Below are 26,581 nucleotides of genomic sequence, written 5' to 3' on the forward strand. Positions count from 1 at the left end.
CGACGAGACTATGCCCGGCGACCACCGGCGAACATGTGGTGACAAACTAGTCACCTGTAGTTGCCTAAAAAAATCACCTAAGTGGGACAGGCCCATTACTTTCCCTCCTGGGTGACTTCAATTCTGGAGTTGGAACAGAATAAAGCCTCTGGAAAGGCAATGCAGACAAGGAAAGTGTAGGTAAAGGTCACTCCAGGGGAGTCCTCGTCCTTATGCAATGCTCCAAACACAACCGTGTCGGGATCAACATCATTATGCCAAAGAGACAATTACAGGACCTCATAACCAATCCTACACGGGTACTCTTGGATCTTGTCATTACGTGAGCAAAAGATAGCTAGTGGAAAAATGCAAGAGATCCAGCAACTTACTGATAACCACAGTACACATGGTTTCTTCAGCAATGTCTGGACTATCTAAGGCCCAAATATCCAAGGACCCACCCTGTTGAGAGACAATAAAGGAGAAATTATCATGAGCCTTCATATTTACAACCAAGATGGACTATGTAGACACAAGGAAATGCAGCTAGTAGTTTACAAAAAAAAGACAAAGTGCTGCTCTCACTTAACAGGTCAGGCAGAATCTCTGGAGAACATAGATAGGCAATGTTTCGGATCTGGACCCATCTTTAGGCTGATTGTAATGAGGGGGGTGGGGGAAGAAAGCTGGAAAGGAGACGAGAGTGGGATTAAAAGTCTGGCAAGTGATAAGTGAATACAGAAATGGGTGGGGGATCTTTGATTGGCAGATAGTTGGACGAGGGCCACAAATGAGAAGACAAAAAGTATGAATTAATGAAATAAGGATAGAAGACGTGCGAATTGTGATGCCAGAGGAAGGAATATTGATGGAAGGGGCTGGGAAAGGGAGAAATTAGAGCACATCCAGGTAGGACATAGGGAAGAGAGAGGAAATGGGGGGTAGGGGGGGGAGGATGATGAGAGGAAAGAGAAGCAGTTTATAGTAGTAACATAAAATTGGAGAATTTGATGTTCATACCTGTGGAAAAATCTGCTTAAATTTGTCACGTTCTACGTCTGCTAGAAGTTGGCATGCAAGCCATGATTCTAAACGTTATTAACAGACACTATGTCAATAACCCAGAAGATTACAGACCTAGTGTAGGCTGGGGTCCAGTCAGGCTGCATCACAATTCCAACATTTGTCTCTATCTTACTCACTATAATATTGCGCTTCACCTCCAGAAAGTTTTCAGCTGGAATGGAGTTTATCGAAGGGTTAATTAAATAATTCTATTCACCTCAACTCCACTCCAGAATTTTATTCATTGATCTGCAGTAAATCAGATGGCAGTTTCAGACGTACACATTTTCAGAGGCTGAGGGACAAGACACTGCGGACTAATTTACTGAACCATGCAAGAGAATGAGACTCTTCTCTTTAAACTATGAAGACTCTACTGGTACAGTGGAGATGATGATGAATTTTGGAAATGGTATCTACCTTCAGATACTTGGACAGTCTACAGCAGGCATCTCAAAGAACTGGAAGGATACAGCCAATACTGTTTTCACAGAATCTTCCAAATTCAGAGCGGATGGGTGAACCAACATTAGTATCTGCTCCCAGCCAACATCAAGGCTTCAATTGTACTCAATGGCATCCGATGGGCAGGCCACATCATTCGCATGCTCAAATCAGACACCCGAAGCAGGCATCTACTCTAGGCTCCTTTCGACAGTGAGAGATTCCCAGAATTTTGACACTGTGTCCGACATTCGTGAGAGGTAGCGCCAGGAATATAGAGTTTGGAAATGTTGTACTGCCTCATTGTGAACCTTTATTGTTTGGAACAGGGTGCAAGTTGTGCCACCTGTGGTAGTCTGCAGATGCCACGATGGCCTCATGGCCCAATGGTATGGGAGAAGCAAGACATCTTCAACCGCTAGGCAACCCAAGGAAGATTACTTTAAGGCATATCAAATTTAAAAGTTATTCCCACCTTAAAAGGGTCTAGCATTTCTTTACAAATCAATCCCAAGATGCTCAGGCAGCAGTGTATCAATTTTCTATCATTGTGGGAAAAGTACATGGTCATTGTGCACTGGTTCCCTCTAATGGACTCACTGTTTAACAGCAGATGGAAAACAAATCAGTGGCTGCATTCCTCAAGGGAGTGCATTCTCAAACCAGAAAAAAATGAAAGCCTTTGATGAACAGCTTTTAGAATTTTTTCCATATCTGGCCCTGGAAAGCTTCAAATCCTAAGCACAAATTTCTAACAGTTGAAATATTCCATTTTGGACTTTGCTTCTTTCCAGCTCTGGCCAAAAAGTTGCATTAGCACGAGTTTGCATCATTATTAGCCATTCCTGATGCACAATTGCATCCCACAACTCTCTCTCATCTTAAATTAATCAAAACATCACCTTTTCCACATCTGGTTTGGAGCTCAGTGTTCAACAATGACAAGCACAATATAATGGACATCAGCCTTCCTCTCACACGCAGATCTCTGATCTTCACCAAGCTAACTCGCCAAAGGGAATAAAGCATGACTGCCATTATCCCAAGTAGGCTCAACTGCACAATAACTGGGGTAAAGAAATACTCTGCACGAGAAACACCAGAAATGCTCCACAGGTGGAGGAAGAAAGGGCGTATAGATCCACAACGTTCCAACATCTTACGTTGAGTTTAATGCCAGAATTTTTGTATCTTCCATTTGAATCAAGTTCCATTTGAACCAACATTTGAACCAACCCTTCAATGAAATACGGCGAATTAAAGAGAGTACAAGGTACTATATACAGGTTGTTTAGCGTATCAACAGCAGGAAAATGTCTGTTATGAAAGATGCTAAATACCAACGGAATCAAACAGAATCATCATTGATTTATGAAAGATATTAATTTACGGTTAATTATGGTTAAAGTATGGTTAATTATGGTTAACGTATTATGGTTATTAATTTATTAAATTGGTTATTAGTTATCTGTGTTCTTGCATTTACCTGTTAAGCTGCATTAAGTAAGAATTTCAATGCTATTGGTGAAAGACCTGCATCACAGGTGGTGTACAAGATTATAGCACCTTCAGAAGGGGTAACACACAGATATGGATTGAAACTTAGTTGGTAGAATAGGAATATTTTTTTTTTCTCTCCAGTGTGGGAGGTAGCAGAGGAAACAATGCACAGACCTGAGTGCGATTATAAATTCAATAAAGCTTCTAGACAATTCAGACTTCTAGTGAGTGGCAAATTCATGGCAGATTAAATAACATGTGTAATTAACATCTTTGGTAAGAAAAAGGCAATACAGGCCCTCGCGTTTTACACGGGAATCACATGCTTGAAAAACAGTGTGTAACTCAAAAACACGTTAAAAAAGTGCGACTGCACTGTCAGTAGTAAATTTGAGTGCATTATTATGAAAATACCGGTGCATAATCAAGGTTTGGTATTCGAGGAACAAGTGTGTTATTTTAACAACAGCACATGTAAAACGTGAGATGCCTGTATTATTTATATGACGAGAGATTGGGAAATGAATGTACAGACACCGAGATGTCAATGTACACGAGTCCTTGAAGGAGAGCATGCAGTTACAGCAAGCAACATGAAAGTTGGCCATTGCATAAGGTTGAGTACAAGAGCAAAATCTGGGAACCTGGATAGATAAGATGCTGGGAAGGGGGAGGGGGGGACACAGCAAGGGAAACATGTTTTTTCTACTGGGACTATAAAACAGGGTCCTGTTTCAGACAAAAACGCTAAAGGGATTTCTTCATACAGGTGGTGAATCTGCAGAATTCAGTTGGTGAACCAGTGGCATTTTGTACCTCTGACAGCTGTGGAGGCTAAGTCACTTAATATATTTAAAAAGGAGACGATAGATTGCTAGATGCAAAAGCTGTCAAGGAGTATGGAGAGAGAGCAGAAGAATGATACTGATTGAGAATCAATGAACTGCAAACAAATCTGCAGCTACTCCAGATGTTATGCTCCCATAGACCAACTTCAATAATTCTAAGATTTGGTAATTATAGAATATGTAAATTTTCACATATAGAAAGGTGAAAAAAATAATCACATTAAGAACTTTGTTAAGTATGAGTGTCCACACATAATTCCAGAAATTAAGGTCTGTTAGATGGGATTTAGCTAGAACTATAAGCAGGAACAAAAGAAAATGTGTACTAGACTTCTGTCGTGCCAAAATAACTTTATTTTTGTACCCAGAAAAAAATGTTGTCAGAGACCGAAGCAACATGTTCAAATCAATATGCACGGGAATCTAGAGATGGAAGAATTGGGGCTGTAATTAATTAAAAGACAATTTCATATTATGGGTCTTGCAACCAATGAACCTTCATTTACATGCAACCAAGCCTCAACAATCTGGGCTGATGACCACACATCACTCCCGCTGTTCAGTAATTCATTTATCTTATTTGAAGTGGAGAAAACAAATCAAAATGTTTTCTGTCATCGTGACTAGTTGGAGGGTTTGGCATGGTAAAAAAGGAAAATGAACCAAGATCTAATTATTGAGCAAAAAACACAAAGTGCTGGAGGAACTCAAGTTTCAATTTAATTGTCACATGTACCAATTAAGGTACAGTGAAACTCAGCGCATCAGGCCGCAACTGTGAAAGGAATGGACAAATACCATTTCAGGTCAGGAGCCTTCTTCGGACTCAAGAAAGGTCCTAATCCAAAACGTTGTCTGTCCATTCCCTCCAGATGCTGCCTGACCCACTGAGTTCACCTAGCACTTTGTTTTTCGCTCAATATTCCAGCATCTGCAGTTTCTTGCATCTCCACGATCTAATTATTTCTGCTTTTCTGTTGTATGTGATTGAAAGTACAAACAGTTGTGACACCTTTTACAGCTGAATAGCCATTTATTTGATGTTTAGACACAACAGATCCAAAAGACTCAAAGACAAAATACGACTGGGTGTGCAGCATTGCCATGCTAGTACTTTCGGGCAAAGATCTTTGCTTTCGGGGGCTAGGGCAGGAAATCGGATCAACCACGTCAATTTTTGAGCAATTGGATTTGTGGCTAACGACTGCAGTTAAAAAAGACCTTAAGTAATGAACATCAAACATAGGGGGATAGCCTGAAATCAGTTCTGAAAGAACACCTCTCACCTACTTCCGAAATAAAACACCTTTAAGTTTTCTACATATAGGTCAATGTAAGAAACAGATCTATCAAGACTAATCATTTCACAAACAGGAGATCTCAATGAGAAGCTGCTCAACCTGGTTGATGTTGCAATGTTAATTCCTTAAAAATGATTATGGAATTTGTAATGTTAAAGGCACCTTACACTCAGGCAGAATAACAAAACTGCCTCAATAGTCATTGATTGAAACAGCCAATAACCGAGTTAAGTACCAGCCTCAAATTACCAGGTGCTTTGAATTATTGGACATTAACTCAGAACTATAGGTTCACAACAATGGGACAAAGCACTTATGAGAACAGAGTCACATCCAACTGTTAATTGGTCTTCAGAAAGCTACTACACAAATAAGGAGCAAATAATTAAAATGGACATGGCCTCCCAGAACTCTCAGACTATACATATGGATTGGATTCAGAGAGGAAGATGTCTGAAAGAGTCTTGGAATAAGAGATAAAGCATTTAGGACTGAGGTGAAGAGGAATGTCATCAGAAAATGGAGAACCAGTGAAATTCTCGACCGCAGAAGACAATGGAGGCCATGTCACTGAATATATTTGAGGTCGATGAATTTTAAGATAAAAGGCAGCAAGGTGTATGGAGACAGCACAGCAACAATGTTGGAAAAAAAGAGTAACAACTTTTCAGAACGGCAGCAAGCTCAAAGGGTTGAATGGCCTAATCAGCTCCCACGTAAACACCAGATGGGCAGAATGGTCTATAATTCCACTGTAAAACTGTTGATTCTGGTCTATATAAAACAAGACACTTAAAAGATCAATTCCTCCACAAGATACTCTTCTATTGTTAATGTTTACTCTATAATATATTTATTTAAAGGTTAACATGCATAGAGTACCCTATATTTTCACTTCCAGAATTACAGTAAAACTCCAATAATCCAATCTACAGTTTGGCATTTGGCTCACCAGGTACTATGCCCCCTTTAACTGATCAGGGACCCCACTTATTGTACTCCCTTTAAACTTATCCGGTTCAAAAGAAATGAATTATGCTACTGCATAACTTTTTTTTTAAAGGCAAATTAAAAGTGTCTTGGCCTATTAATAGGAAATAACATCAAATAGTTCAGCAAATCTGATAGTAAGGCACTAAATTCTTGAGTGTGCTGGGTTAGAGCTTTACTGTATTACATGCCACTTCTAATCTAAAGTTGTCGATCCTTGCTGCACAACAATGTTAGAAGCATCCCACATGAACATTCTCTAGCTTTCATGCAACACACACATTTGAGTCGACCTATACTTATATAGAGTCGTTGTCAGAGACCTGGGTTCAATCCTGACAATGGCCACTATCTGTACTGAGTTTGTACGGTCTCCCTGTGACTGCTGATTTTCTCCAGGTGCCATAACTATTTTAATACTCAGTTCACCCAAATAATGGCAACTGAAATTCACATTATTTGAGGGGGGGGGGGCAAACTATGCCAGACAGAAAATTTAATTAGATTACATTAGCTTTTAGTGAGGTGCAAGAGTTGCACAGTAACAGGTGAAATTATTACAACACATTAAAAATGCATAAGAAACAGTGTAGGTTGAGTGAGTTATACAAACACTTCCTCGGCCTAAGAGTCAGAAGTCTGTGTAAAAGTGTATACAAACATCTGTTCAGTTTATTAATTCTGTTCCACTCGTTTAGGTGACCAGTCCCCTGCCTGCAGTCCATCCATACCTCACCGATACTCAAACATGGCCAGAACATGATGGGTGTTGAGCATTTCCACAGCCTAGCCATCCAGCCCCCCCGCCCCCTTCATCTATCCTTTCCACTCCTCCCTCCACCCCCCTCATTCAGCCAGAGGAAGGGATAGTGGGGAGGGATGGAAGGGGAGTGGGTGGAAGGGGAGTGGATGGAGAGCGAGGGGGTGGAGAGGGGTGAGGGAGAGAGAAGGATGGAGGATTATAGAGGGATGGAGGGGGAGAGAGAGGGATGGAGGGGGGGGAGAGAGGGATAGAGGGGGGAGAGAGGGATGAAGGAAGAGACGAAGGAAGGAATGGATAACTGGAGGGAAGAAGACTGGATAGAGGAAGGGAGGGAGGGGGTGTGGATGGAGGAAGGGCGAGAGGGATGGAGGGAGAGAGAGAGAGAGAGGGATGGAGGAAGAGAGGAAGGAAGGAATGGATAACTGGAGGGAAGACTGGATAGAGGGAGGAGGGAGGGGGTGGATAGAGGGAGGAGGGAGGGGGTGGATGGAGGAAGAGAGGAAGGAAGGAATGGATAACTGGAGGGAAGAAGACTGGATAGAGGAAGGGAGGGAGGGGGTGTGGATGGAGGAAGGGCGAGAAGGATGTAGGGAGAGAGAGAGAGGGATGGAGGAAGAGAGGAAGGAAGGAATGGATAACTGGAGGGAAGACTGGATAGAGGAAGGGAGGGAGGGGGTGTGGATGGAGGAAGGGCGAGAGGGATGGAGGGAGAGAGAGGGAGGGATGGAGGAAGAGAGGAAGGAAGGAATGGATAACTGGAGGGAAGAAGACTGGATAGAAGGAGGAGAGAGGGGGGTGAATGGAGGGAAAGAGGGGGTGTATAATTCACCCCCCACACACACACCGCAGCCACGCCCAGTGTGGCGGTCTGGTTCCGCGCCGGCGCCCGGGAGAGGCCGCGCTTACCTGTGGCGGAGTGGCGGGTGTGGGAGCCGCGGCCCGGGGCTGTGTGCGTGTGTGTGTGTGGGGGGTGTGTGCGCGTCCCTCTCCCCTCCCGCTCCCGCTCCTCATTCACATCCACAGAACAACAAGGGACTGCTGCAACATGGCGGCGCCAGGACCCCGCCACCCCCTCAGGACCCCGCGCCGGCCGCCTGCCGCCTGCCGCCAGGCCACTGCAACAAAACCCCGAGCGCCGCCAGGTGCCCACGCCGCGCAATATTACCCAGTGCAACACCTTGCCACAACCCTCCCCTTGCAGGTTGGACACTAAAACGCCGAATGGCCTTGCGTTTTTTTTTTTGGTGGGGGGAGGGAAAAAGTGGAAAATTCAGGCGCGTGTTTCGCTACCTAAAAGTGGGGTCCCGAACCGGTTGGAGCCGGTTCTGACCGGCTTCGGTTTGAAAAAAAAAACCGTTAGGGGACTCGTCCTGCCGGCGAACCTCGTATGTTTTCTATTTTTTTTCTTTCTTGTGTATTAATATATATATATATATTCATCATTTTATTCTTTATACAAATGTTAATGCTTCTCCACCCACCCTCCCCCTCGCTAAAAAAAACCAACCCCATCTGACAGGAGAAAAGGCCGAGGAATGTTCTGGAAGTCGCCACTTGGCGTCACCCTGGAGCAGCGGTGACGTCATTGGTCTAACATCTAATACTTGTGCAAAATGGAAGAAAGATGGCAAAGGCTCAATGGAGGTGAAGCTGTTCTCATGGGTGAGGGTGGTGCTGCTGTAGCAGCTCCAGTGGGTGGCACAGGGCATGTGGGTGGTGGTGCACCCATGGGTGGGGGTGGGTGGCATTAGGTGGCACTCCCATGGTTTGCATCAGGTAGGGTGAAGTTGAGTGGGTGGCATTAGGTGTGTGTGTGTATGAGGTGCACCCAGAGGTGGCATGGCGCTCCCATGCCTACTATTTTCTGTGTGCTTAAGCAAAGCAAGAATTTCATTGTCCTATACAGGGACACATGACAATAAACTCACTTGAACTTGAACTTGGTTTGCATCAGGTAGGGTGAAGTTCAGTGGGTGGCATTATGTGTGTGTGTATGAGGTGCACCCAGAGGTGGCATGGCGCTCCCATGGTTTGCATCAGGTCGGGTGACGTTGAGTGGGTGGCATTAGGTGTGTGTGTATGAGGTGCACCCAGAGGTGGCATGGCGCTCCCATGGTTTGCATCAGGTAGGGTGAAGTTGAGTGGGTGGCATTAGGTGTGTGTGTATGAGGTGCACCCAGAGGTGGCATGGCGCTCCCATGGTTTGCATCAGGTAGGGTGAAGTTCAGTGGGTGGCATTAGGTGTGTGTGTATGAGGTGCACCCAGAGGTGGCATGGCGCTCCCATGGTTTGCATCAGGTCGGGTGACGTTGAGTGGGTGGCATTAGGTGTTTGTGTATGAGGTGCACCCAGAGGTGGCATGGCGCTCCCATGGTTTGCATCAGGTAGGGTGAAGTTCAGTGGGTGTCATTAGGTGTATGTAACGTGCACCTGGAGGTAGGATTGGTAGGTGGTTCCAATGGGTGCCATCAGATGGGTGGCATGCGGCTCCCATGGTGTGCATCAGGTAGGGTGAAGTTCAGTGGGTGGCATTAGGTGTGAGGGTTCAGGAATAGCTACTTCCCCACAGCCATCAGGCTATTCAACTTGGCTCAGACAAAACTGAACATTAATAGCCCATTTTCTGTTATTTGCACTTTATCAGTTTATTTATTCATGTGTGTATTTACGTATATAATGGTATATGGATACACTGATCTGTTTTGTAGTCAATGCCTACTATGTTCTGAAGAAGGGTTTCGGCCCGAAACGTTGCCTATTGAGTCTGAAGAAGGGTTTCGGCCCGAAATGTTGCCTATTGGGTCTGAAGAAGGGTTTCGGCCCGAAACGTTGCCTATTTCCTTCGCTCCATAGATGCTGCTACACCCGCTGAGTTTCTTCAGCATTTTTGTGTACCTACTATGTTCTGTTGTGCTGAAGCAAAGCAAGGATTTCATTGTCCTGTCAGGGACACGTAACAATAAACTCTCTTGACTCTTGTGTCTAAGATCCACCCAAAGGTGGGATGAGTGGGCGGTTCCAATGGGTGACATTAGATGGAGGTGGATGGAGCTGCCATGGTTTGCTTTAGTTTAGTTTAGAGATACAGCGTGGAAACAGGCCCTTCAGCCCACTGTCCGCACCAACCGAAGATCCCCGCACATAAACACTATCCTACACACACTAGGGACAATTTTCACTTGTACCAAGCCAATTTATCTATATACCTGTACGTTTTTGGAGTGGAAACCGAAGATCTCGGAGAAAACCCACAAAGTCACGGGAGAACGTACAAACTCCATACAGACAGCACCCGTAGTCAGGATCGAACTCGGGTCTGCGGTGCTGAAAGTGCTGTAAGGCAGCAACATTACCGCTGCTCCACCATGCCGCCCGGTGGGGTGAAGTTCAGTGGGTTGCATTAGGTGTGTGTGAGGTGCATCCATAGTTGGCATTAGGTGGGGTGGCTGGTTTTCCAATGGGTGTTATCAGATGGGGGTGGGTAGAGTTCCCATGATTTGTATTAGATGGGTTGAAGTTTAATGGGTAGCATGAGGTGTGTGTGAGGTACACCTTCTCACTCTGCAGTTTTTGGAGATTTTAGTATTCTATCTAGTGACAGATGAGTGGTAAAAGAAAACGATTTGCATTTCTTTTGTGTATTTCATGACATCGAGATGTCTCAAAGTACCGTGAGATTAAGGAATAAATATTGACTAGACATCAGTAAGAAATTCCCTGCTCTTTCAGGATTGTGACATGCAATCACTTATACATCAGAGAACAGACAGTCTTTGGGTAAATGCTTCATCAAGGACACAGTAACTCGGATACAACAACAGTTCCTCAGTGCTGCATTTGAGTGTGAGCTTCAATGTTTTGTGTTCAGGACACTCACATGGGAACTGAATTCATAACGTCTGGTGTATAGTGAATAATATTGCCAAAAAGACACAAGGCAACATGAATATATTACTTGTCTCAGATATGATGATGCCCAACTAGGATTATGTGAAGTCTGAATTATTGTAAAAAAAAATTTGTGTACCTTGTGTGTGTGACTGTCGGCAGACTTATTTCCCTCCGGGGAAGAATAAAGTTTTATTGTATCGTATTTGATGGCTGTGTTGACAATCCTTTGCCATTTCTGATGTAAAAACAAAAAATGTAGGAAGCACTTAGCAAGAGAGGAAGCATCAGTAGAAACTGTTTTGGAACTAAAATATTGATTGTTTCCCATTCCACGCGGACCTGCTGAGTGCTTCCTGCATTTTTATTTCAGATTTCCAACATCTGCAGATTTTTTGATTTTCAGTCACTGAGATGGGGTGGTAATTGCCAGATGGATGGTCTTGCTTTTTAAATGCTGTAAAACCATAGGAAATGTTCCACTGTGCCAGGCTGAAGCTACTACTGTAGCTGGTCTAGAATACCATTCCCACTGTTCAGCAATTTTAAGCTTCTATCGGGAATAATAATACCTACCAAGATATACTATTGAACGAGGTAAATATCTCGAATATCTTGAATTTCCATTGTCTAGATGAGAAGATGGAAGGGTCTAAACTTGAATTACAGTGAGGCATTGCATCAGGCATTTGTTTCTAAAATGCAAACACTGACTGTCAAAAGAGTCTTCTAGACCATAAAGGTGTAATTTTTCATTGTATGATAGGCAGGTATTTTTCTCGACTTCTCCAGTGACCAACGTCTGGTTGAAGCCTGGGGCCTACTTCCATCAAGATTGTTATTGTCATAAATATCTTTGCAATTGAATCTTTCCACACAGACTTTGTTATATGTCAGGTAGCAGCTCTCATTTAAAATAATAAATGCTCTCAGAACGGCTGCACAATTCATTTTTTTAATGGAAGGAAACAAACTAGGAGTAACCCATTGACAGTATACATGTCTCACAATCATTTTGATTAATCTGTCATCTGTCCTCTTTATGAACAAAAATGTTTTGGTTCTAATAAAAAGCACTATGGTTAACATATCCCACCCATGAAAACCTGGTAGCCAAGAAACTGTCGACACAGTTCCATTCAACATTCTGGTATTTAACATTCATGAGTGGGGCCATCAATTAGCAAGATTGATCAGGCCCAACTCTGCCCTTTCAGCAGGGTTTTGACCTATAGAGAAATGCTGAAAATATTGCTCAAGTTATCACGCCAAATGTCCTGGAGTAGACTAATCAATTGGAATTTGATTAACGACAGATGCAACGACCAGGTTCAGGAATAGCTACTTCCCCACAGCCATCAGGCTATTAAACCTAGCTCGGACAAAACTCTGAACATTATTACCCCATTATTTGTTATTTGCACTTTATCAGTTTATTTATTCATGTGTTTTGTAGTCAATGCCTATTATGTTCTGTGTGCTGAAGCAAAGCAAGAATTTCATTGTCCTATCAGGGACGCATGACAATAAACTTGAACTTGAATTTCATATAATTTCCCGAATGAATCTTCCAAGAGCCTGCAAACGTAGCCAGTTGTCTCAAGAGTCTCACCCCAGTTTTTTTTTTACACCGTATTGAACATTACATGGCAAAAGGCGCATTGTTCCAGATGCTGAAGGATGCGATGAAGAAGAGGAATATAAGCATTCCTGGCTTTGCAACATTAAGAAAATAAACAGGAGTGTGTGTGGGGTGGGGGAGAATGCAACGATGCAGATGAGAGCAGGGATCAGCCAGAGAAAGGACAGCCACTTACAGCCAATGAACAACAGTTGACATGGCGTATCTTAGTCGGCATGGACAAAATGGTGTGAAGGGCATGGTTTCCATGCTGTTTGGCTCTCTGACACACCAATCACGTCAGACCTGCACTGTGAATAAATATTATATCTCAGAGGAATATGGGTTAATCAGAGTACCAACAGAAACTGTCGACACAGTTCTATTCAACATTCCGGTATTTAACATTCATGAGTGGGGCCATCTATTAGCACTTCAACTCCCCCTCCCATCCCGAATCCGACCTTTCTGTCCGATGCCTCCTCCATGGCCAGAGTGGGGCCCACCGTAAATTGGAGGAGCAGCACCTCATATTTCGCTTGGGCAGTTTACACTCCAGCGGTATGAACATTGACTTCTCTAATTTCACGCAGTCCCCGCTTTCTCCTCCCCTTCTCTGCTCTCCCTCAGCCCACTGTCTTCGCCTCTTCCTTTCTTCTTCCCGCCCCCACCCTCACATCTGTGAAGAAGGGTCTCGACCCGAAACGTTGCCTATTTCCTTTGCTCCGTAGATGCTGCCTCGCCCGCTGAGTTTCTCCAGCTTTTTTTGTGTACCATGTGAAACATAAACCCCGTTTTCGTCTCTGCTGTTTCTCTTTTCAGAGTTTGCGAGATGAGGTAAACTCCCTCAGGCCCAGCCTCCAAACATCAGGCCGGGTACGAGGAACATTGAAGATACTACCTCATCTGGCAGCTTGTTTTGTATACCCACCATCCTCTGAGTAAAAAAAGGATCCACCAGTTGAACATTTGGAACAGCGCTGCTAAATGGGATTAGGACAGAGAGGGCGTTCTGGCCTCGGGAATATAGTTGTGTGCTATAGGATCTTTGGTTGTGTGGGGGGGGTCTGTTTCCTGCTGGGTGACTGGTTCCGCCTGGACGCTGTGAAGGCAGAGACGGAGCTATGGCGTGGGTGCGCAGTGTGGTGTCTGCAGCCTGGCTGGCCGAGGCTATCCGCACGGCCAAGGCAGGGACACTGCGGGTGCTGGACTGCTCCTGGTACCTGCCGGCGGTACCGCGCAACGCCAGAAAGGAGTTCGAGGAGCGGCACATCCCGGGAGCCGCCTACTTCAACCTGGACGAGTGCAGCGACCTCTCCTCGTCCTACGAGCACATGATGCCCTCGGCCGAGCACTTCGGCCGGTACGTGGGATCTCTGGGCATCGCCAGCCGCACGCACGTCGTGGTCTACGACGCCAGCGACTGGGGGATGTTCAGCTCCCCGCGGGTGTGGTGGATGTTCCGGGTTTTCGGCCACAGCCGGGTGTCGGTGCTGGACGGAGGACTGAAACACTGGTGCCGCCAGGGTCTGCCGGTCTCAGCCGAGCCACCGCAGTCGTCCCCCGCCCGCTTCGAGCCGCAGCCCCGCGACTGGGTCAAGAACTACGAGCAGATCCTGCACAACATTGACAGCAGGGAGTTCCAGTTAGTGGATGCCAGGTCCTCGGGCAGGTTCCAAGGCAGCGAACCCGAACCTCGACCAGGTTTCTCAACTCTTCCACATCATTAGCTCCCTGCTGTTGTGCTAACCTTCTGTTGTGTATTGCATCTTGTGTTCTTAAACAACCATTTCTGTAGAACATAGCCAGGTTCAAAACCCAAAAATTTGGGGACTAATTTGGAATTTTGGGAAAAGATACAGAATCAACAGCCACAACATGAAATCACTTGTCCATTTGCTGAAACCTAAAAGTAATCCCAGTTAGTTCCATACAATACTTGCAGACTCTTTATCAAATCCCTCTGGTCATGTTGCCTCCAACTACCTCTTGGCCAGATAACCACATTCAGCAGTGGTGAGGAAAATGTTTACTGCTTCACCCTTGTCACCCTGTTTTGGGTCAGGTCCATTCTTCTGACTGACTTTTTCCGGATTTTGTATGCCTTTTAATCACCTCCTCAACCTGATATGCCAACTTTATGGTTCTTTTGCACATCTTGTTTATAATTGTACATTTTAGATTGTATTGTCATTCCCCAATCTTTCTACCAAAGTACATCATCGTGTTCTTTACTCCCAATTGCACCAGCTTGAATATTTCCTCTTGAAAATTATTCTCCCTGCCTTGAATGTAAATCAAAATTTGTAGGTGCTGGAAATCTGAAATCAAATCAAAAAGTGCTGGATACACACAGTATACCAGCCAGCATCAATGGATAGTGAAACAGAGTTAATATTTGGTTGAAGATCCTTCCCCAGAACTGAAATTATGAGAAAAAAATGTTTTAAATTGCAGAGACATTGAGGAAGAATAGATAGGGCTAAGGAATATCTTTGATAAAGGAATAGGCTTATGATAAACTGTTGATTAAGTCATTTGGTTGATATGTTAACAAGGCAGTTAGAGAGAAGACAAACAGGGGCATGTAAAAGTTCTGAAATGCAGATCAGAGCAACAAGAAATGCTTAGCAGATGAGTGTCACTGGAGAGATTACAAAACGGAGTCATTATTGCAGATGGGTATTTTACGGCTTAGCGGTATAATCTGATATTGAGTCCAGAAGACTGCAGCTTTCTCAAACAGTTGATGAGATCCTATCCCTCATCGGAGGAAGATTATTGGGCTATTTTGTTCTTGTTTGGGGTTTCTTGCTGAAGCATTTTTGAGGAATCCTGAGTCTCAAAGGCTGTCATATTATTTCATTCTTGTAGTTTCAGGATTCTTTTGTTCGATAGATGATGAGTACCAAACTCTGCTTGAGCTGAAAGCCACTCACCATTTTCCATGGGGGACATTTACGTTCTGCACAAGCCGAACTATCTTCTTCGGAAATTATTGGCTCCCGCGAGCTGAGAGGGTCGGTGATTTGAATTGTGCTAAAGCTCTGAAATGATTAACATCCATGTTGATTCAGTATAATAACAGAGTTTTGCAAATGATTGATCAAACGTTTAAAGGTCAACTACCTGAATAACTGAGAGTTATGTAATTTATAGTGTTATCTACCTCCAACTAGAGATGAATAATCGAGCTGCAATCATTTAAAAATTCCAGTGAAATTTTTGTTTGCTTCAGTGATCAAATTAATTTTACTATAGAGGTTCTGAAGATATTGTTTTCTATCCTAGAATATAAAAGCCAAAACATGGAAATCTGCATTGACAATGACTGGTGGCAAAAAACATAATTATTTGGGATCTCTGGAATCACAGAAATCCACCAAGATGGAGATTGTAGAAACAAAGAACTGCAGGTGCTGCTACTTTGAGGAGGGAATTTACATTGATGAGAGGCCATGCACAGATCAACACAACCTCCTCCTACACAAAGATAGACACAAAGTGCTGGAGTAACTCAGAAGGTCAGGCAGCATCTCTGGAGAAAAAGGATGGGCGACGTTTCGGATCTAGACCCTACTTCAGACTGAAGAAGACTTAGCCCAGCCCTTTGTGTCTATCTTTGTGTAGGAGGAGGTTGTGTTGATCTGTGCATGGCCTCTCATCAATGTAAATTCCCTCCTCAAAGTAAATTCTCACCCCTCAGTAAATTTCCTCTCTATCCCATCAATCCAAGCAATTTATGCAAAGATCACCATTGAAAAGCTTGGCGAAACAACAAGTCTGCATGGATCTAGAAAACCAAATGCGATTCTCAATTCTTGACGACTGTTCCACGATCAATACCTAACATCTTGTAATTGTGGATGTAATGTGAAAGGGGATTCAGCTCACGTTTTGTCATTGTTCACCACAGCACCACCTGTTTCAATTCTGTAAAATGTTCAACCCACCTCAATTTAAATTATGATAATAGTCGTTACTTTGTTAATCACCATTTGCTCTATGTTCTTCTCCCTTGGTTTGAATACCCACTGTCACCAAAAGAAGAATTATATTGCCTGTTAGATAGAATGTCTCAATATAAGTAGAGCACATCCCAGGGGTATTTGTATCCTCAATCTTTGATTGCTTATTCTGTAAACATTGTGAATCATCACCACTGGCAACTAAGGTGACTTAGTAAAGGTCATCACAGCAGAACTTAGAGAGGATGTTTTGGGGGGGAATCGTCCAGTGAGGCTACATGGTTGCAATTTAGAAATAAGAAAGGGGTGATAGCTTATGTGGCCAATTTTATAGATGTTACAGAGATAGGTGGAGGGACAGGTAGTGTGATGAAGCAGGGAGTCTGTACAAGGACTTGAACAGGTTGGCAGTTCATAAATTATAGGAGCTGAATTCTCTTCAGATGCTAGCTGATCTGCTGAGTATTCTCTACAGCTTCTGTTTTTATTCAGACTTTCATCACCTTCGGTATTTTGCTTTTGAAGTAAAAGGGAGATCTTGAGAATGTGTGAATAGCTTAGAAATACAGCATGGGAAAAGGCCCCTCGGCCTACCGAATCCATGCTGACTTTCGATCGCCCATTCACACTGGTTCTAAGTTATTCCACTTTCTTATCCGCTCCCATCACACTAGGGGTAATTTACAAAAGTCAATGAAACTACAAACCTGGACATCTTTGGGATATGGGAGGAATAAGGAGCATCCGGAGGAAATCACATGTGGGAGAACGTGCAAACTCCACACAGGCTGCACCTGAGGTCAGGATTCAACCCGGATCCCTGACGCTGTGAGGCAGCAGCTCAACCACCTGTGCTACCCAAATGGAATTTACAGATCATATTTGAAAACTGTGACATTGAGGATTAAAGGATATTAATCATATTTTAACATTAAAAGTTAATTTAGCCTAAGCTTAAGTATAGCAGGGTGAGGTCTTGGTAAGATTAGAACAAGTAATGAATTTCCATCCTTCTGCATACAACCTTCTGCTGCTGAACCATCCAGTATTTGCAATGTTTTATTTAATATTTCTAACATGCAGAGTATTTTGCTTTGAAAAAGCTCTCACATTTTTTCCTGCCGTACTGCTCCAGGTTACGATTCCGGCCACATCCCCGGCAGCATCAATATCCCCTTCAACGATCTCTTGGAACCGGAGACCCTAAAAATCAAGAGTGAGAAAGAGCTGAATAGCATCTTCACAGAACACGACGTTGACCTGTCTAAACCACTGGTGGGGATGTGCGGCACTGGGGTCACTGCCTGCCACATTGCTCTCGCTGCCCACCTCTGCGGGAAAGAGGATGTGATGGTCTACGATGGCGCCTGGGTGGAATGGTTCACAAGAGCTGACCCGAGTTATATCATCTCAGTGAAAAATGAGAAGACTGAATAGGCACCATGAAACGTCAACCATTTGGATTGTACTTCTCCCCTTCGATATCTTTGAAAGATTAGTGAGTCTCTTCAATTGTTTTAATTATTGCTAGGGCACACTATCTCTTATTCAGTTGAGAGTTAGGACGAAGGAATCTTTAAAACTAAGCTTGTAATCTTACATTAAGGGTTCTATCTGCTCTTAACAGGGTATGCCAAGTACTTGGGTAGTATTCTTCATGGTAGCAATAGCATCTTCCTCCGCACTTGTGGATTTATGAAGTTGGTTTATAAACTTTTGGGTTGGTAGAGAAGAGCCAAGGTGATCCCTCCCCAAGATGTTGAGGGGGAAATGTTAACACTAGAGGAATATATAGCAAACATCACACAACCCCAGCCTTAGTACTCAGATCCCTGGAGGCAGACCTGACCCCTTAATTTGTGATTTGTGTGAGATTGTTCGCAGTCAAGTCAGCTGCACAGTAATATCAGGTCATACAGTGAATTACCGGTACTTCAAGAGCACAGCCATGCTTTCTGAATGAGATTCAAGTCTTTCAATTTAGGATGCCAGAAGATCTAATGCAAGTCTGAATATGAATATGAATCTTCCAAATGACATTGCCAAAAGGCAAACGTTTCTGAGCTGCTTTCAAAGACCAGGCTAGGAATTGAATTTACCCAGCACTCTAGCTTAGATCCTGGCTCCATCCTGTCACTAACTTAAGCCTTTCCAAGCAATGCTAGAACACATCCCTTCAGCAAAGTAGAAATATTGGATGTGGGAAGGAAGTAATTAAATTAACAGATAGAAAGGACATTGTAAAGATGCAATAATACGTGGGATGAATTAGCAGAAGGTAAAACCCCCTATCGTTCCCAATTAATCAAATTAAGAATTAAAATAGCCTCCAAACTAATTTTACATTGAGTGCTGCCAAGCATATTCAACAATATTGTCCAACGTATAGGGCAATATACTAACCTAGAATCAATCTCAGACAGAAAATAGGTGTAGGAGGAGGCCATTTGGCCTCTCGAGCCTTCACCGCTTTGAATGTATAAAAGATTAAAACTGTAGAATTGACAGAACAGCTTGTGCCTTGGTTTGTTTAGACTCTACTTATTGAAATAAAAGTAAGACAGGAAACATAGACATGTCTGCTTACTGACTGAATTTACTTCACAGTGAATGCTACAGAGAAGAACAGTGCCTGAGCGATTATTAGTGTCCCTTTATTGGTTCCTCTTCACAAAGTGTTCCTCACTTACTGCATGTCGATGTTTGCTCTGACTTTCAGGAATTGGCTTGTGAGGAGAGATCAAGTACACACACTATACTTCAAAAGAATAATTGGTGATTTCATTGAACTAGGCAACATTCTGAGAGCTTGACATGGTGGATGGATATGGCAACAGCATTTCGTTCAGACCGAAAGGTCTGAATGACAAATAAAGGATTCAATTCAATTCAATTCAATTCAATTCAATGGTGGATGGATATAGGCAGTTTCCCCTAAGTGGAAAGTCTAGAACGAGGAGAATTGTCCCAGGATAAGAGCCAGCAACTTTGGACTGAGAGGAAATAATTTATCAGCAATTGATCATAGACTTCAAGGGAACATTTTTTTCACTCAGAATTGTAATTTTGGGGATTCTTTACGTTGGAGATAGAGGGAATGAATGTATTCCAGGTGGAGATTAAGAAACATTTTAACTACAAGGTAGTCAAGGGGCATGGAAGGAGAGGGAGAAAGCTCAACTATGATCTTATTGAATGGGCAGAGTGTCTGCTCCTCTTTGTTTAATTACAGTGGCTGAAGACAACAGGTTCCCTGTGGGCACCACCGCACTGTAGAGATGGCATCTACATTGTGGAACCAAAATCAGAACACTGGAAGAACTTGTGGGTCAAGCAGCATCTGTAGAGGCAAAAAAATATGTTTTAGGTCAAGACCCTGCATCCTTTAGCGGTCCCTTCTCTGCAAACCCAGAGAGTGTTTAATTGCCATGTGTACTGACAACAGAACAATTAAATTCTGACTTGCAGCAGCATTCAGTCCTGTAAACACATTTGGATTGTACTTCTCCCCTTCTTTGGGGTGTCGGGGAAAAACCGGAACACCCAGGGATAATCCATGCGGTCAAAGGGGGAATGTACAAACTCCACACAGACAGCACCTGAGGTCAGAGGGTTGAACCCAGGTCTCTGGCACTGTTAGGCAGCACTCTACCAACTGCGTCACTGTTGAATTTTGGGGAGGTTGAGGAAGGTGGACTTAGTGGTAATCAAAGTGCAATCAGCTGGAAATAGCAGTCAGGCAGCATCTGTCTGGCCTTTCAATAGAACACTCAGAGCATTACTGGTGTCCCTTGACCTGGATTATTCTATGTATATTCAAGTACTATATATGGAAAATGTGACGTCAAACAATTGAACCGTTACGTTATACTCAATGAGACAGTACAGCATATGAACAGGCCCTTCGGTCCACAATATATGCCATATATGATGTTGTTAAACTAATCTCCTAAACTAGTCGGAGAACAAGGGTGCAACTGAGAGAGGGAATGCAAGGGTTACTTGAAGGTAGAGAAATCAATATTCAAACTGCTGGGTTGTAACCTTTTTCTAAAGAAGGGTCACGACTCGAAACGTCACCCAGAGTTGCTGCCTGTCCCCGCTGAGTTACTCCAGCTTTTTGTGTCTATCTTTGGTTTAACCAAAGCATCTTGCGGTACCTTTATTTTATTTTATTATTTATTTCGAACAGAATAAAAGAATAAAAAGCAAATGTGAAACAGCATACAAAAAACAAAACAAAGTGTCATAAACAATATCTATTTTATAGTTTCTCCTCCCCTTCCTTAACCCTCGAGCTGTCTCCCCCCATCCCCCCGCCCTCGGGCTCCTCCCTTTTTCCTTCCTTCTCCCCCCCCCCACCCCCCATCAGTCTGAAGAAGGGTTTCGGCCCGAAACGTCGCCTATTTCCTTCGCTCCATAGATGCTGCTGCACCCGCTGAGTTTCTCCAGCACTTTTGTGTACCTTCTATTTTATGTTTATTGTTTAAGAAGGATCTGCAGGTGCTGGGAAATCGAAAAATGCTGGAGAAACTCAGCGGGTGAGGCAGCATCTATGGAGCGAAGGAAATAGGCGACGTTTCGGGTCGAGACCCTGCTTCAGACAACCCGCTGAGTTTTTATCTACCTTGCAGTTCCTTCATAATCAGTGGGGGTTGTTGGTCCGCCGCTGCTGCAGGTGGCGCTATGTTGGGAGGACTAACAGCAGCAGTAGGGGGCGCTCGAGCGGCTTGACCAGACGCGGCGCCATGTCGGCGGCTCTTCTGAGGAAGGGGCTGAATCTGATGAGCGGCGATGTGAAAGGTAACAGAACTCGGGCACAAAGGTTCAGTTCGAGCGCCGGCAGCCGGTGCCGTCGGGATAATGCGGCCGCGGGGGGGTGGAGAAGGAGAAGGTGAAGGAGAAGGCTCCATTTAGCGGCAGGTACCTAAAGGCCGCCTCGCCAGGCGACGCAGTACTGGCCTCCCAACGCAAGGGGCGCGGTGGAGGTCCGCTGTAGCGCCCCCTTGTGGTGCGGAGGAGAACAGCGGCGATTCGTAGAAACATAGACAATAGGTGCAGGAGTAGATTTTTTTTCTCTTCTCTCAACTATCTCAGCCACTCGCGTAGTTAACATTCTAGTTATAGCCAAAACAATTTCAGTTTTTGCTTGTTTTTCCACCATACATTTGCTCATGGAGCCACACAGCATGAAATCGAGTTCTTCAGCCCAACTCGTCCAAACCCACCACATTCGTCCCATTATAAAGCTCAGGATTTTGTTTCAAATACAAAGTGCTGAAGTAAAACAGTGGGTCAGGCAGTATAGAAACATAGAAAATAGGTGCAGGAGTAGGCCATTCGGCCCTTCGAGCCTGCACCACCATTCAATATGATCATGGCTGATCATCCACCTCAGTATCCCGTACCTGCCTTCTCTCCATACCCCCTGATCCCTTTAGCCACAAGGGCCACATCTAACTCCCTCTTAAATATAGCCAATGAACTGACCTCAACTACCTTCTGTGGCAGAGAATTCACCACTCTCTGTGTGGTGTCCAGGCAGAGTGACCAACTTGGAGACCAACAAGACCTGCCAACATGTCCCAGCTGCACTAGTCCCACCTGCCTGCGCTTGATCCATAACTCTCTAAACCTGTCCTGTTCTACGCTGTTGTCTGCTGGGGCAACAGCATTAGTGCAAAAAACAACAAGAAGCTGGTCAAACTGGTTAAACGAGCTAGCTCAGTGCTGGAGGGGAGAGTAGACTCTGGGATGGATGTGCTTGAGAGGCGTATGAGGCACAAGGTGCAGGTCATCCTGAAAAACCCCGGGCATCCTCTCCATGTAATTCTGGAGAGTCAAAAGAGCACTCGGAACAACAACCGGCTCCTCTCCCTGCCCTGTAGAACAGAGCAGTTCAGGAGATCCTTCACCCCTGCAGCCATTAGATTTTATAATTCAGACCGCTAGGCTGTAGGGGGATGCATTTTGCAATTTTTAATTTTTAATTATTGGTCTTTTTAAGTATTTATTGCTCTCAGGTAGTGTCCACATTGTATTCTATGTATTTTCTGTCTGCGTTCGTTTTGAATCTGTGGGTTTGTTGGTTGGGGGCTTCTGGTCATCTGAATTTCCCTGAGGGGATCAATAAAGTATTTATTATTATTATTATTATTCATGTACCTGTCTAACTTTTTCTGAAACATTGTGATAGTCTCTGCCTCAACGACCTCCTTTGGCAACTTGTTCCATGCACCCGCCACCCTTTGTGTGAAAAAGTTACCCCTCAGATTCCTATTATACAATACAATACCGTTTATTTGTCATTTGAACCTCACATGAAGTTCAAACGAAATTTGGTTTCTGCAGTCATACAAGAAAAGAACCAAGACACACACCAACACAATTTACGCAAACATCCATCACAGTGAATCTCCTCCTCACTGTGATGGAAGGCAAAGTCTTGATTCCTATTAAATCCTTTCCCCTTCACCTTAAACTTATGTCCCCTGGTTATCAATTCACATATTCTGGGCAAGAGACTCAATGCATTTGGCTGATCTATTGCTCTCATGATTTTATACATCTTGATATGATCACCCCCTCATCCTCCTGCCCTCCAAGGAACAGAGTCTCAGCCTGCTCAATCTTTCCCTGTAGCTCAGACCCTCTAGTCCTGGCAACATCTTCAGGTGGGTCAGGCAACATCTGTGGAGGGAATGGATGGACGACGTTTCAAGTCGGGGCCCTCCTTCCGCCTGTGAAGTCAGTGTTGTATAGTCTCTTGCTCTTTGATCCCCAAATATTGTAGTCCAGTGCAACTCTCTCATTGTCATCCCATGCATCCTGCTTGCTGTGTTCCAGTTCAAGGCAGGAAGGCAAATCGAGGACAACCGTCTGCTGCTGACCGTTTGGCCAACACAACCAAGAAAGGAAGAATGAAGCAATTGGAGAGAATTCGCAGACAGTTGGAAACAAACAAAGCCACCGTCAAGGGGAAAATAGTTAAATCAGCACTGGGTAAGTTTAGTTTAGAGATACAGTGTAGAAACCTGCCCTTCGAATCCGCGCCGACCGGCGATCCCAGCACACTAACACTATCCCACACACACACTGGGGACAATTTACAATTTGAAGTGTGGGAGGAAATCGGAGATCCCGGAGAAAACCCACGCAGGTTGCAGGGAGAACATACAAACTCAGTACAGACATGCACCCCGTAGTCGGGATTGATCCTGGGTCCCTGGCGCTGTAAGGCAGCAGCTCTGCCGCTGCGCCACCGTGCCGCTTTCTCTACTAGCGTGAGATGGTTATCGTGTTACATAACCAGCTACTGCACCAGGTGCACTGTTTGTTTACACAGCATAGTAACCTGCCCAACCCCGATACTGCTGGCTGTATTCTTAACAGGAAGCATGTGCTGACACTGTTGTTAAGGTTGATCTGCATTCGAGATCAAGTAACCAGCAGCTGCAGAGTTATGTTCCAAATAAGGAGTCAGTGACTTCACTCTGTACAGAAAATCCATCACAGACGCGCTCTACTCAACCTGCCCCCTGGTGGTTTAGACGTACAGCGAGGAAGCAGACCCACCGAGCCCACGCCGACCAATAATCCTCCCCACACATTAACACAGGGTAGTGTTTTTATTATCACAACTTTTCTCGAGAAAAGATGTCAGAAGGAGTACAGTCCAACCGACGGATCAGCGCTTGGTCCTAGTTCCTGATTCCGAACTAATGAGTCTCGTTTGCCTTCACAGAGGAGTATAAGAAAAACAAAGCCGCTGACCATACTGAGGAGAACCTCCGGTATTTGCTTGGGTCCAAACAGCTGACCGAGAGCAGCATCACTCAAAAGGTTTGTATTTCCACTCCATCTCCTGTCGAAGATAGACACAAAGTGCTGGAGTAACTCAGCGGGATAGGCAGCATCTTTGGAGAGAAGGAAGGGGTGATTTTTCGGTTCGAAACGGCGCCCGTTCCTTCTCTTCAGAGATGCTGCTTGAACCGCTGAGTTACTCCGGCATTTTGTGTGCATCTTCGGTGTAAACCAGCATCTGCGGTTCCTTTCTACACATCTCTCTCAACTCTGCTGGAAGGTTAAGGTCCCACACAGAAAAATAGATCTCAAATTGGTTACTGAACTGTTGGAAATACGTTAGGATTGCAGTCTTAATGTGAGGATCATGACATTCCCCACTGAATCTCATGGTTGTGGGTCCAACATTCCACCAGAGACTTGAGCACATCATGAATGGACATTGAACTGGTTGTCTTTCCATTTGAGGTTAAATCCTAATCCCTTCTTGTGTACTCTTTACCAGGGGCATGTGATCCTATAGATCTGGTAGGTACATGCATAGGAACGGTTCAGAGGGATATAGGCAGGTGGGACTAGTGTAGATGACGCACCTTAGTCGTTATGGACAAGTTGGGCTGAAGGGCATGTGTCTGCTCTGACATGGAGCAGAGAGGTTCTCCCTGTGCTATGGACCATACTTTTCCCCAAACCCAAGTCCCTCAAATGATTTATTTGACCCTTGTCACGCTGCTGTTTGTGAGAACTTGCTGATCGCATGTGACTCGCGTTTTAACATGGACGAACGGTACTTTGTTATCACACATGACATGTCAACCATGAACAAAGTATGCGAAGAGTCGCAACTTCTAGGTCACAGACAAAGTTGCAAAGTGTTCAATGTAGTCCCAATGGTTTGTCTTGCTTCTCGGCGCTCCCTGCCCCGCCAGGTCCCTCTTCGTTCTCGGCAGCATTGCAACAATGACTGCACTTCAAACATGCCATTTTCCATAGTTGCCTCCTCAGGGCTGAAGCAGCATCGTTGTGATCTGGCTCCACACTTATCCATGTTCAGATGGTAATGGGTTTGTCAATTTTGGTTTTGCACCCCTCTAGTTAGCTTGTTGTCTGATCCTGCCTGTGCTGTACAATGCCATTGGCAATTTCCCTGGATTAAGAAGATAAACAAGTTCATGCATATACTAGTGCGCTTACCAGTATGTTGCCTCCATATTCAAGGCTGTTCTGAGCGGCTAAAACCTTTCATACTGATGCACTTCTGTGTGTTAGTGGAGCAACAAGACCATGACTTAGGACACAAAGTGATGGAGTAACTCAGAGGATTTGGCAGCATCCCTGGAGAACATGGATAGGTGACATTTTGCGCCGGGACCCTTCTGTTCTCCAGAGAAGCTGCCTCACCCGCTGAGTTACTCCATCACTTTGTATCTTATTTTGTAAACCAGTATGTGCAGTTCCTTGTTTCTACATTAAGACTAACTTAGTTACATTCTTGTCAATCTTCTCTCTAATACCTAAGGTGAAATAGTGAGGAGTGGGACTCATTCAAATTATTTTTCCTGTTGTAAATGGTCTTTGCTTCTGCCACGCTAACTTCTAACGGTGTTAGATAAGTATGATGCTGCTGTTGTGTCTGCCCAGCAGACAGCTAGTGTTTAGTTTAGAGATGCAGCGCGGAAACAGGCCCTTCGGTCCACCAGGTCTGTGCTGACAAGCGATCCCCGCACACCAACACACCGGGGACAATTTGCAATTTTTCCCAGCCAATTACCCTGGAAACCTGTACGTCTTTAGAGTGTGGGAGAAAACCAGAGCACCCTGAAAAAACCCACGCAGTCAAGGGGAGAACGTACAAACTCTGTATAGACAGCACCCGTAGTCGGGATCAAACCTGGGTCTTTGGCGCTGTAAGACAGCAACTCTACCACTGCGCCATTGTGGAATAGTGGAAGGTGTTTATGTGACCAAGATCGCTGTGTGATTATAATGCTTGGCGCCTTGCTCATTCATAGGTTGAGATGTACAGTCGAGGCAGAAAAGCAAAGGATCGTCCAAAGTTAAAGAAAGTGAAGAAAGAAGAAACGCGTATATTCTCAGAGCGTGATTTTAAGAAGTTTGAAAGGGAATATTTTGGAGCATCCTAAACTTGGCAGCAGGTTTGGTTTTGACTGCGATATTATGCTGGGACTGATGGGCAGAGCCAAAGAAAAATCCTGCAGCTGCTGAATATCTGAACGTAAATGCTGGAAACACTCGGCAAGTCAGGCAGCATTCGTGAAGAGAATCAGATACAACAGACTGGTTATCCTTCATGAACGTTAAATGTTAATGCTGTTTCTCTGCATGATGCAGAAAAAGATTTTGTATGTGTGTCGTACACAGAATGAAAGTATAACTCCTGAAGTCAA

The 26,581-nt window shown here is 44.4% G+C and overlaps 3 protein-coding genes across 9 annotated transcripts in view; 2 read left to right on the forward strand and 1 right to left on the reverse strand.

The window, feature by feature from the left end:
- LOC116966937 (SUMO-conjugating enzyme UBC9) overlaps positions 1-7,973 on the reverse strand; it is a 45,158-nt gene extending 37,185 nt beyond the window's left edge. For 2 of the 5 annotated variants that reach the window (XM_033013323.1, XM_033013321.1), the window contains exons 1-2: positions 7,800-7,967; positions 372-444 (exon numbers count right to left, since the gene is read on the reverse strand). Coding sequence is in view for 1 of the 5 variants with exons in the window: in XM_033013318.1 (XP_032869209.1) it covers positions 7,800-7,904 (105 nt within the window). In the remaining 4 variants the exon portion in view is untranslated. Of the gene's footprint in view, positions 1-371; positions 445-7,799 lie in introns of all 5 variants that reach the window. The other 3 variants (XM_033013322.1, XM_033013319.1, XM_033013318.1) reach the window with 3 other exon arrangements.
- A 5,485-nt stretch (positions 7,974-13,458) lies between these two features.
- mpst (mercaptopyruvate sulfurtransferase) lies at positions 13,459-18,942 on the forward strand. The gene is made up of 2 exons (XM_033013314.1): positions 13,459-14,106; positions 17,506-18,942. Exons 1-2 carry the CDS (start codon positions 13,527-13,529, stop codon positions 17,805-17,807), a joined length of 882 nt encoding a protein of 293 aa, XP_032869205.1. The 5' UTR covers positions 13,459-13,526; the 3' UTR covers positions 17,808-18,942.
- A 2,118-nt stretch (positions 18,943-21,060) lies between these two features.
- On the forward strand, positions 21,061-26,581 carry rps19bp1 (ribosomal protein S19 binding protein 1). 3 transcript variants are annotated; one of them, XM_033013326.1, is made up of 4 exons: positions 21,061-21,173; positions 23,217-23,372; positions 24,115-24,212; positions 26,186-26,581. In XM_033013326.1, the coding sequence occupies exons 1-4, from the start codon at positions 21,119-21,121 to the stop codon at positions 26,315-26,317; spliced, it is 441 nt and encodes a 146-aa protein (XP_032869217.1). In that variant the 5' UTR covers positions 21,061-21,118; the 3' UTR covers positions 26,318-26,581. The 3 variants fall into 3 exon arrangements, with proteins under 3 accessions (XP_032869217.1, XP_032869215.1, XP_032869216.1); XM_033013324.1 differs by having other exon boundaries at positions 21,065-21,173; positions 23,202-23,372; XM_033013325.1 differs by having other exon boundaries at positions 21,069-21,173; positions 23,211-23,372.

Source organism: Amblyraja radiata, chromosome 38, assembly GCF_010909765.2.
Source record: "Amblyraja radiata isolate CabotCenter1 chromosome 38, sAmbRad1.1.pri, whole genome shotgun sequence".
Classification (NCBI taxonomy): domain Eukaryota; kingdom Metazoa; phylum Chordata; class Chondrichthyes; order Rajiformes; family Rajidae; genus Amblyraja; species Amblyraja radiata.

What these genes read in the sequence shown, in the direction of transcription:
- rps19bp1 (XM_033013324.1), top strand. Translation starts at nt 21,119, where the DNA reads ATGTCGGCGGCTCTTCTGAGGAAGGGGCTGAATCTGATGAGCGGCGAT. An exon ending in AATAGTTAAATCAGCACTGG is followed by an intron (nt 23,373 to 24,114) that starts GTAAGTTTAGTT and finishes TTGCCTTCACAG; the next exon opens with AGGAGTATAAGAAAAACAAA. An exon ending in AGAGCAGCATCACTCAAAAG is followed by an intron (nt 24,213 to 26,185) that starts GTTTGTATTTCC and finishes GCTCATTCATAG; the next exon opens with GTTGAGATGTACAGTCGAGG.
- mpst (XM_033013314.1), top strand. Translation starts at nt 13,527, where the DNA reads ATGGCGTGGGTGCGCAGTGTGGTGTCTGCAGCCTGGCTGGCCGAGGCT. An exon ending in CGAACCCGAACCTCGACCAG is followed by an intron (nt 14,107 to 17,505) that starts GTTTCTCAACTC and finishes GTACTGCTCCAG; the next exon opens with GTTACGATTCCGGCCACATC.